The following is a 10719-nucleotide window of genomic DNA, read 5'->3' as shown; positions in this document are numbered from 1 at the left end:
ATTATAGTGGCAGTAACCTCTATATCATATGTTTTCTTTAGTTTTCACCTTTTATTAGAGATTTAATGATATAAACTTTGAGTATCATAAGCCAAAAAACAAACTCATGGTTTAGAGAGATTAAGTACTTTAAGATCACACAGCTAGAGAATGCTTGAGCCAGAATTCAAACCCAGGTGCATCTCTACACTCATATGCTCAACTGACACAATATTTAGAATTTAATCTATATCATAGAGGACTCAGAAGTATTAGAATGAGATTCAAGCCATGGGTAGGTAAGACCCAGAGGCTGATTAAGGTGTGAAATGATTAAGGTGTGAAATATTTCAAAGGCAATGAGGGGAACAAGCTATCAACAGCAGTGTCTGCAAAGTTGGAGTTTGTATTTAGAAATGTGCCCGTAAGTCTGGTGACACATTTATTGGCTATTTTGGGCACATATCAAACTGCATAAATTTCTACACCCTCTCTCCTTATTTGTTAAAAAGCAGCTCATGGCTGAAGATGTAGCATGTGTAGAATGACCAGGTGGGAATAGTTAACAATGATTCCATTCTGTTTTTTCCTTGTGGGGGCTATTTCTAAGACTCAGTTATTCTTTTTTTTTTTTTTTTTTTTAAGACAGAGTTTTCCTCTGTTGCTCAGGCGATCTCGGCTCACTGCAACCTTCGCCTTCTAGGTTCAAGTGATTCTCCTGCCTCAGCCTCCCCAGTACCTGGGATCACAGGCATGCACCACCATGCCTTGCTACTTTTTTTGTATTTTTAGTAGAGACGGGGTTTCACCATGTTGGCCAGGATGGTCTCAAACTCCTGATCTCAAGTGACCAAGCTGCCTTGGCCTCCCAAAGTGTTGGGATTACAGGCACGAGCCACCGTGCCAGGCCTCAGTTCTTATTTTCTATTCATTCATGTATGTTGGAAAAAGAAAAAAGAAAAAAAGACACACACCAGTGTTACAAAACCTTGTATTAATCATTTCCCTTCACTTTCAATATAACGTTGATATGAAATATAGCCATGATTCTTAGTTACATGGGAGGAAATGAATAATAAATACATTGTAGCAAGTTTGAACCACAAGGGTGTTTCACTGGTGACAACATTTGAAAACTGTACACTTGCAAAGAACAGCATCTTCAAACATTAGTATATCTGTATATCAGTAAAGCTTTTACATGTAACAAACATGCTCTTTCCATATATGACAAATTTAAAAAATATGCATTGCTTGGCAACATGAACTAGGCAAAAATATTTCTTTGTTCACTAACTTTATACAGGAAAACAGGACGAAAGGCATGCATGTACAATACAGATGCCTGCACAGGGCATGCAACGAAAGAAAGCTTTTTAAAAGTCAGCTTACATTAGGCATAAATACATGAGGGTTATATATTAATAAGGGAGGAAGTCTTCTGTTTGACATTAACATTCCTGTTTTCTTCCTATTCCTCCCAGAGGAATACACATTCACCTTTAAGTAAAGATAAAGGAATTACAAAAAAATAAAACTCACTTTGCAAACATCTCTGAGGACTTGTAAAAAAAAAAAAAATCAACATTAGTGTTATCACAGCTCCATGTGCAAATGATCCTTCTGCAAGTTCTTCCTGTAACAGGCACACCCGAGCGCCTTGGTCAGGCTGCTTCCCCAGGCCCAAGTTGGAGCTGACTGCCACAGACATCTCCAGGGGACCAATGAGATGGGGCTTGCTTTTCCTCCCCTCACCTGCCTTCCGGTTGCACGTCTTTGCATTCAGCCCAGCTCGGCCCCCCAGCCCACGCTCCTGGGGAATCCACATGTACAACCTTGCACCGGCAGTAGCTACAAGAGGTGCAGAAGAACAAAAGACCCGGAGAAGGCTCCCATCCCATAAAAGGCAGCCAAGGACACCTCAAAAGAAACCCTTGTTTCCCTCAGTGTCTCTTCAAATGAATGGGAGAGAGGGGGGCCCAGCTGTAGCTCCAATCCTGAGTACCAGAAAGGAACTCTCAATACACAGGATTTGAGAGCTCGGTGCAAAGAGCCGCCCCGACGGGCAGACCCAGCCACATCTATTTTGCTTGCTGGCTCTGGTTTAAAAAGTGAAAACTCAAAAGCATGTGAAAAAACAACAACGTATCAGCAGCAATGTTTCGTGTCTTATACACAGTTCATGTGTTTCTTCCTACTGTTTCTGGTAAGAAACCACTATGAATAAAAAGCACCAATAAAACATCATACATGATAACAATATTATAGGACACCACTGTCCCTGGGACAGCGTAGAGATGCCAAGTACACACTGCTTAAATCAGAACAAGGGGGAGAAACATGTAGTGAAATAGATTTTACTCTGAGATTTTAAAATTGTTACTATTTTCTCAATATAAAACAGTTGCATTTGGGAGGGTCAATGGGTAAATACAAAAAAAGGCACTGCTGCTTTTATTACTAAATATCTGACTTCACAGCCTTATGCATGCAACTGTTTGATTCTTTTATAAATAAAATTCTTTTGCTTTAGGATTTTTAAATTGAGCTGTATACCTGTAGTCAACACAGGACTCAAAACAAGGTGGGGACAGGCTCTTAAAATTTATCAAACACTCAACTTAAAAAAAATTAAAACACTAATAGCAAAACACAACTAAGTAGATAAATCTATACACAGTCAATGAAAAATAAGCTTTTCTTCTTAAAAAAAGAATTATGTTGTTATTAATAACAGACTTTATCATGGTTACCAGCCATAGCAAGTTAATAAGTAACATATCCAAAATAATATCTCTAATAATCAGATAACCATTGTTTCTATATTCAGTGAAGGAATAAATAGAAATTCAGATTTGCAAATACTTTAAGGTCTTCTTCCTTTTAAAGGATTCATGCCAATGTGATTGTGTTCACAATCTGTTTTCTGAACATGAGTCTTTATGGATATATGTGTTTTTGCAGCAGATCCGAATGCTTTCCTTTCTCAGCGAGATGTGTAACACCCCAGTTTTCCTCCTCTTCATTCGCTTTCTCAGTATCCTGCAAACCCACATTCGCAAACCCTCTGGTCTTACCTTTGGCCTTCAACATTTGACCTATTCTTCCTGCCTGACACGTGATCAACCATCCCAGCACATTCCTCAAGCAACACTGAGCTTGTTTAGAAAAGGGGTGAATGTTAACGGCACTTGGCTAAAAATAATCAACTAAAAAATGCCATCTCTTTCTGCACATGGATTTGCATCTTTAGAACTTCGTCACCCAAGGAGAGGTCTGAACCTTTTTTTTTAATTCGACGCATGAAATTGTGGATTCAAGCCTTCTCTGCTCGTGAAAGGCTTTCTGTGGTTACGTTGTTCTCACCTTCTTAGACTCAAAAGGACTTCACAAACCTGGTGGCGGCATCCAAGGCTGGGTTGGGTGTACGTTTTTGATCTTGAAAGTAAAAGAAAATTGTTCGGATTTCCTTAAGGCCTTTTAGAACTGTATGTAGTTCATTAGCTTTAAAAAAAAAAAGTGAGGGCAGTGATTTCCATGGTCTGATCTTTTAAATTTCAACTCTGACTTCACACACGCACACACACACACACACACACACACACACACACACACACACACACACGGCACCTGACTCATCCACTTAATAAACAGGCCTTGTACCATCTTCCTGATCTTGCCTTTGGCTGAGCACTCATACTTTCATTTACACAACCCAATTTTCCAGTGCGGAGCACAACTCCTCTTTGATTTCCTCTAATACCCTCCACTGCTTCACATTCTGAAACGTAGCCTTTCTTGCCCTTCATAAACAGAGCTATTACTTTGGGGTAGGTACCACAGTTTCTTAATCTCTCACCAAGTTAACGAGTGTTTTTTCCTCTCCTCTGTGTGGATGGACAAATCAACCAACACAGCAAATCCCTAATTCATATTGTGTGGATAGCACTGTCATTTCCATCGTGAAATCAACCTTTCCTCCATCTTTCAGTGCCCTCTGGGGATGGTGGGGCTGTCCCGTATGGGCCAAACATCTCCCTGCACGCACTTTCTGGCACTTGCTGACCGACTCTCTGTGCACTGTTCCTGGGCCTTTCTCCTCCTGCTCCTCAACAGTGACGGGTGAAGTGGATGCAGCCTCCAGGCTTGAGTTCCTCCAAGCAACCCCCCATAAAGGTTTTGAGCTCATTATCTGGGTATCAAACCTCTCACAAGGGGAAAAAGTCCATCCTTGCCTTTTCTCCTCCAGTGGGACTTGTATCCAGCTGTGTGTGTGTGGAGCAAGGCTGGGAATGACAGGATGATGCCCTATAGTGGGGCAGTAAGGGAGGGAGGCCTGTCCATGACAAGCAAATCCAGCACAGAAAGAGGCTGCAGGATTCTCTGAGAATCTCTGGGTGCCCTGCGAGCAAACCCATCACTGATCACACGATGCCTTCATCCTTGTGCTCTCACCCAACGCTGCACTCATTCCGGCCACATCCACGTCCTTCAAGTCCACCCACGCGCTCCTCCCATCTAATGGTGAAAGATGGACAGCTCAGGCCTACGTGACTGCGTCCATCTTCCCAAGAAGCAGAGCTCGGCAGCCATTTTAGAAAGACAACTCTGCTGCTCTTATAAAAATAGAGGAAAAAAATGAATCCATAACAACAACAGATCCTTTACAAAAACCATAGTCTGAAGAGAGGTACTATCCAAACTCTTAACATGTTATGTACCCTTTAAAATTCTTATGTAAACAATACACAAATCAAAGTTTAGCTGAAGTTTGCTGGAGGGAGTTTCTTCCTTCTTTCCCCTGTTGCCATGGGCCCTCTCCTCTGGCTGTTTCTAGCAGGGGCCTCAGGGACATCCATTCCGGATTGGACTGGATATGAAAGGTGAGCCACTATCTTGCTTTGGGTGCACATGCCCACGATATCCTTCCGTGGCCTGGCTGTGAGGCCAGGCCTTCCAAGAAGCCTCCCTTGGGCCAGGGCTTCTGCCGGCCTCTTGTGTGCCTCCTATCTCTTTCATCGTAGTACTCTTTCCCCTGCCCCCTTTCCATCCAGGGAGCTACCTGCATTCCCTCCACCCCCCTCCCAGTCTCAGAATTCCCTAGAGACCCCTCCCCAGCCCCACACACCAAACCATCCCAGGACAGAAACAAATGACAAAAGAACCAACCCCAGGTCTACTGATATGTTTACGAGGATGACCTACGCTCTCACAAAATCAAAACAGGAGAGGGACCAGGGGAAAAAAAGGCTGCAGAGTATCTTGGAGGATTCTGTGCAACCCTGAAGATGGCTGACACTGGACCTGCAGCAGTCGATTTCATGGCCAGCGCGGTCACTCTCATCTTCAGCTTCTAGATTGTGGAGGTCCGGTCAACCCCGTCTGGGAGAGAAAGCAGCAAACAATGGGCACAGCTGAGAAAAACAGTCCTGTTCGTGCCCACCTATGCCAGCACCATGCGTGATGGGCCTCCAAGTCTCTGAAGACAGATAAGGGCTCCTAGGTTCATGTGTTCATTCATTCACATACCCACCTACTTGGTATGTGGGGAATAGCTATTTTTGCCAGGAGCCATATTGAACCCGAGAATCAAGATGAAAATACGTAATCCTCACCTTCTAAGTATTTATGTGTGAGGGTAGACACAAACACGTGGACAGACAATGCTATATGTGATCATTGCTATAATGGAATATGTGCCAAGATAGCAGGGATATGCAGGAAGGAATGATGGCTGCCCAGTTGGCCTTGGAAGTAAAGGACAGTTTCACAGACATACAAAATGACTTCTGTAGCTGGTGCTGGCACAAGAGGAGGGGGGTGAGGATGGCGTGTGGTGCATGCAGAGGCGGGATGATGGGTCATCTAGTGGTGAGGCTGAGGGTGCGTTGGAGGTTTAGGATGAAGGATGGGGAATGGAGTAGAGGAAATAGGGTTGAAGAGCCAGGCAGGGGCTGCAACAGACACACAGGCGGACCTATGTAGCTCATATCCCTTTCTTTGGCAGCCTCTCCTCCTCACCCCATGTCCTTGATGAGAGACTTGGGACAAGGCAGCTGTGACCCTGTCCACAGCCGAGCAGACCAGAGGGATGGATACATCTGACACAAACAAATCTGATTCTCTGTCTCGAGAATCTGATCAAAGGCAGAGATGTCCGAGGTAGGTGTTGTGGGCACTTAGAACTGAACAGTCTCATGGAGGTGGAAGAGTGCTGAGGCCGCCCAGAATCTGCCAAGTCTACATTTTGGAGAAGTGGAAAACCCAGGCTGCAGAGAAGGCAGGGGATATGCCTATCAGAGGAGCAAGGCCTCGAGTAAGAGAGGGGAGCTGACGGCTGTGGGGACCGTTTTTGGCTGTCTGGTTACACGTAGGTTCTAGGAGGGTCCCTGGGAGAAGACCATAAGGGTCTTACCTACCATGAACAAGAGTTCAGAGGTAGATAATTGGGCAATTATAAGCAGTAGAGTAATCAGATTTAATTTTAGAATGGTTTCTCTGGCAGCTGCATCAGATAACCTGAGGCAGGATAAGGCTGGTGGCAGGTAGATCAGTTAAGAGGGCCCTATAATGGTCTGTGCTAGAACTGACAAGGGTCTTTTCCAGTGAGCAGAGAGTGGCGTGGATTAGCCATCACAGGCGGTAGTAATAACTGCGTTCAGTGACCACTAAATGTGGGCGAGACAAGGAGGGATGCGGGGTGCCTCCCTGCCTTGCTGGTGTCCCAGTGCAAGCCCCAATATCATAGAACTTGTCCACCAGATGCAGCATCTCTGTTTGCTTGGCAGAACTCGGGTGTGGGAAGGGAGTTGCAGGGAAAGCTGGAGGACAGAGTGATAGAGGGGTGTGCTGAGGCCACCACAGGGCATTCCTGGCCTCCTCGTGGGTGGTGCCAGAAATGGCACCTCTGCCAGCAGGGCCTTGGAGGAGAAACACTTCTTTAGTTGAAACTTCTGAGATAACTGTAGGTTTACATGCAGTTGTAAGAAGTAGTCCAAAGAGACCCAGTGTACTTGTGTATAAATTCTGTATGATTTTGGGGGAGATTTTTGAGAAAGGAAGCAATGGTCCCTGAGTGTGTCAGATCACCAATCCTAAACGTCAGCCTCTCTTCCAACCCTGTCTTGAGTGACGAAGATGTGGACCTCTCTCCTTCCATCCCTGAGTGACAAGCATCAGAACCTTTTTTTTTTTTGAGATGGAGTTTTTCTCTGTTGCCCAGGCTGGAGTGTAGTGGCGAGGTCTCAGCTCACTGCAACCTCTGCCTCCCAGGTTCAAGTGATTCCTGTGCCTCAGCCTCCTGAGTAGGTGGGATTACAGGTGCCCACCACCATGCTCAGCTAATTTTTGTATTTTTAGTAGAGACAGGGTTTCACTATGTTGGTCAGGCTGGTCTCGAACTCCTGACCTCAGGTGATCCACCTGCCACAGCCTCCCAAAGTGCTGGAATTATAGGTGTGAGACACCGTGCCTGGCTTCTTTTTTTTTTTTTTTTGAGATGGAGTCTCATTCTGTAGCACAGGCTGAAGTACAGTGGTGTGATCTCCGCTCACTTCATCCTCCGCTGCCTGGGTCCTAAGCAATTTTCCTGCCTCAGCCTCCCGAGAAGCTGGGATTAAAGGCCCAGCTAATTTTTGTAGTTTTAGTTGAGATGGGGTTTCACCATGTTGGCCAGGCTGGTCTTGAACTCCTGACCTCAGGTGATCTGCCCGCCTCAGCCTCCCAAAGTGCTGGAATTATAGGCATGAGCCACTGTGCCTGGCCAGAACCTCTTTTACTGTGCTTTCCTCTCTCTGCCCATTCCTCTTCCCATAAAATGACTTAATTCATTGGTATTCTGTCTCCAGCAAGGTCATCTTTCCTGGCACCTGGAAGGGGTCGGCCAGCAGAGAGGCTCTGTCATATTGGGAGGGCACACTGCCACTGTGCCCAACTAGGCCACCCTGAACTTAATTTGCATTCTCTGCTCAGGAAACTGCTTACGAGGCTTCCCACCAGAGGGGATTATTGGGAAAAAACACAGCAATAAAAAGGCTTAGGAGATTAACAAGATGAAAACATTACCAAAAGGCCCATCAGTTCAGAGAGGTTTTCTGTAAAAATAGAACAGACTGAAAAAATGAAGTCTCTTCAATGAAAACCTTCCTTTAATAAAGAGCATTTGGCATTCTTGCTACTAATGATAATATTGGTACTTAGCAGTTTGATATGGGCCTCCAAAATGCCAATTGTCTGAGATCTTTCATGCCCTGGGGGAAAAGGTCAGTTCTCCTTTTTCTCCTGTCAAAAGCAGTGAAAGACTGAGTCAGCCACCTGCCCAGCTGGCCACTGCAGAGCAGGGGAGCATGGGGGTTTCCTCCCTGTGTGGGAGCTCTGGCAGGTGCTAGGTCGGGGGACTCACCAGCTGCCATCCTAACTCTGGCCCCAGGAAGACTCTCATTACTTGTTTTCATTGAAATATTTGCATATCACAAATTTCACCCTTTGAAAGTATACAATTCAGTTGTTTTTAGTATATTTGCAGAGCTGTGCAACCCTCACCACTATCTAATTGCAGAATATTTTCATCCTCCTCCCTTCAACCCCTGGCAGCCACTCTTGCTGTCCCAGTAGATTAGTGTATCCTGGACATCTCACATAAATGGAATCATACGCTTTGTGGTCTTTCATGCCTGGCTTGTTTCACTCAGCATCATGTCAAGATTCATCCATGGCATCGCATGGATTGGTACTTCTTTGCTTTTTTTTGAGACAGAGTCTCACTCTGTCGCCCAGGCTGGAGTGTAGTAGTGTGATCTCAGCTCACTATAACCTCCACCTCCTGGGTTCAAGTGATTCTCCTGCCTCAGCCTCCCAAGTAGCCGGGACTACAGGTGTGCACCACCATACCCGGCTAATTTTTTAATTTTAGTAGAGATGGGGTTTCACCATTTTGGCCAGGCTGCTCTCAAACTCCTGACCTCAGGTGATCTGCCTGCCTTGGCCTCCCAAAGTTCTGGGCTTACAGGTGTGACTCACTGCACCTGGCCACAACTTTGCTTTTTAAAGGCTGAATGCCATTTCACTGTATGGCTATACTGCATTTTGTTGAGCCACATTCATCCATTTGAGTTGTTTCCCATTACTCATTAGGGGTCTGCTGACCCGGTCTCCTCTATGAGGTGAAGAGGAGCTGGCAGCACCTCCTGCCAGAGGTACCAGGATGGCCCAGTGATGTTCCTGAGATCTGAATGGCCAAGGTAGGGAGCAGCAGTTTGCAAATGGGGCTCTTTATAGAGCCCCGGGGGAAGTCACAGAAGGGGCTGTGCCTTCTACCATCTGTTTGGGCTGAAGTCCTGTGATGCCACAGAGGCCCAGGAAGGCCTTCAGCCTCCTCCTGGTACTGAGTTCAGGTGGGTGTAGTCCTGGCCCACCACTCTGCTCCAGGCAGAGCATTGATCAATTTCACATTTGGTTTCAGGATAAGATTGTGTTTGCAGAGACTAAGAATCTAACAACCTTAGGTCTGGAGGACAAGGCTCTCTGAGGCACAGCGGATGGCAGTCTTTTCCACACCATGGCCAGGCGGTGCACACCTTGGCTCTAGGTGTGCAGACAGCTCTTCTCTGGGTGGGTAGGTGTGTCTAGACTGGATAGGGCTATTGGAAAGGCTCACGGGAGGCCTCTCTGTGTCTCTGTGGCACAGAGCCTCCCAGGAAGCTGGCAGGAAACAGCAGACATCTCTTTTCCTCTCCTCTACCTGCCAAGCATTCCAAATATCTAGACCCAGAGAAAGGTGCCTGTTTAGTACCAGGAGGGAGCTGAAGGCCTCCCAGGGCTGCTGTCAAGCATGGCTTCCAGTCAAACAGATGGGAGAGCACAGCTGCCTCTGTAAGCTGCTGGGGGGACTTAGCCCTGTACAGCAGCACAGCCCCCGTTCTTGGCTTGGGCTGTGGATGTGAAGGCGCCTCCAGCTTGACCTGTCCCTGTCACATAGGAAAGGACAACTCAGCCTGCTTTGGGCTCCAGGTGTCATGAAAGCTGTTTGCAACCAGGAGACATACAAACAAGCTGGGGTTTTGGTTTCAAAAATTCTATTTTTAGGGCAAGCTGGGATATGCTTGGACCAGGCTGGGGGATCTAGTGCCGAGAAGGGAAGCATCCAATGTTGTGGGGATATTTCCACTAAAATCCATGTCTTGTGTCCTTGACTCCTCCAGGCTTGACACTTGGCTGGGACAACAGCTATGGTGTGATTCCTGTGTGCACTGGGAGGTGGAGCTTCTGGGGACAGAGGGACAGCTTTGATGTCCAGGTCCCTGACTCACCTCCCAGAAAAGGAGGAGAAACAGGGCACTGGCTCCTTGGCCTGGTGTTACAGGAAAAGGGTCCAACAGTGCCCTAAGGCCACTCTCTCCCTGTCCCCTGCCTGCCCCTCCTTGTCCTCCCCCCATTCTCCTGAGGTCCTGCCATGGTGTAGACTGCAGATGGCCAGAAGTTCTCCCAGGCACGTGGGAACAGGGACATGGGGACATGTAGGAAGAAGACACTCACCTCCCAGGGCGTGTTCGGTCATACTGAGGCACAACGACTCCAGCCTATTGTTGATATCAGGTTCGGTCACAGGAAGCTGGAATTCTGTGGGGAATAAAGGGTTATGTTGGTGACAGGGATTCTAAGGACAAAGAGGAGATAAGCTGGTTGCCACCTGGTTCCACCTGCAGGACAAGGGTCTGGTGTGCCTCCCTGGGAGGACTTGGG

The 10719-nt window shown here is 46.6% G+C and overlaps 1 protein-coding gene across 13 annotated transcripts in view; it reads right to left on the bottom strand.

Moving 5' to 3' along the window:
• Nucleotides 1–956: 956 nt before the first annotated feature.
• Nucleotides 957–10719, bottom strand: part of SAMD4A (sterile alpha motif domain containing 4A) — a 230112-nt gene continuing 220349 nt past the window's right edge. For all 13 annotated transcript variants that reach the window (XM_078334983.1, XM_078334986.1, XM_035260562.3 and 10 more), the window contains 2 exons: nt 10513–10596; nt 957–5361 (listed from right to left, as the gene is read on the bottom strand). In XM_078334983.1, coding sequence (XP_078191109.1) covers nt 5333–5361; nt 10513–10596 — 113 coding nt within the window. In that variant the 3' untranslated portion in view covers nt 957–5332. The remainder of the gene's footprint in view (nt 5362–10512; nt 10597–10719) is intronic.

Source organism: Callithrix jacchus, chromosome 8 (genome assembly GCF_049354715.1).
Source record: "Callithrix jacchus isolate 240 chromosome 8, calJac240_pri, whole genome shotgun sequence".
NCBI lineage: Eukaryota > Metazoa > Chordata > Mammalia > Primates > Cebidae > Callithrix > Callithrix jacchus.
Note: the sequence above shows the minus strand (reverse complement) of the source record. Positions and strands in the feature narration are given on the sequence as shown.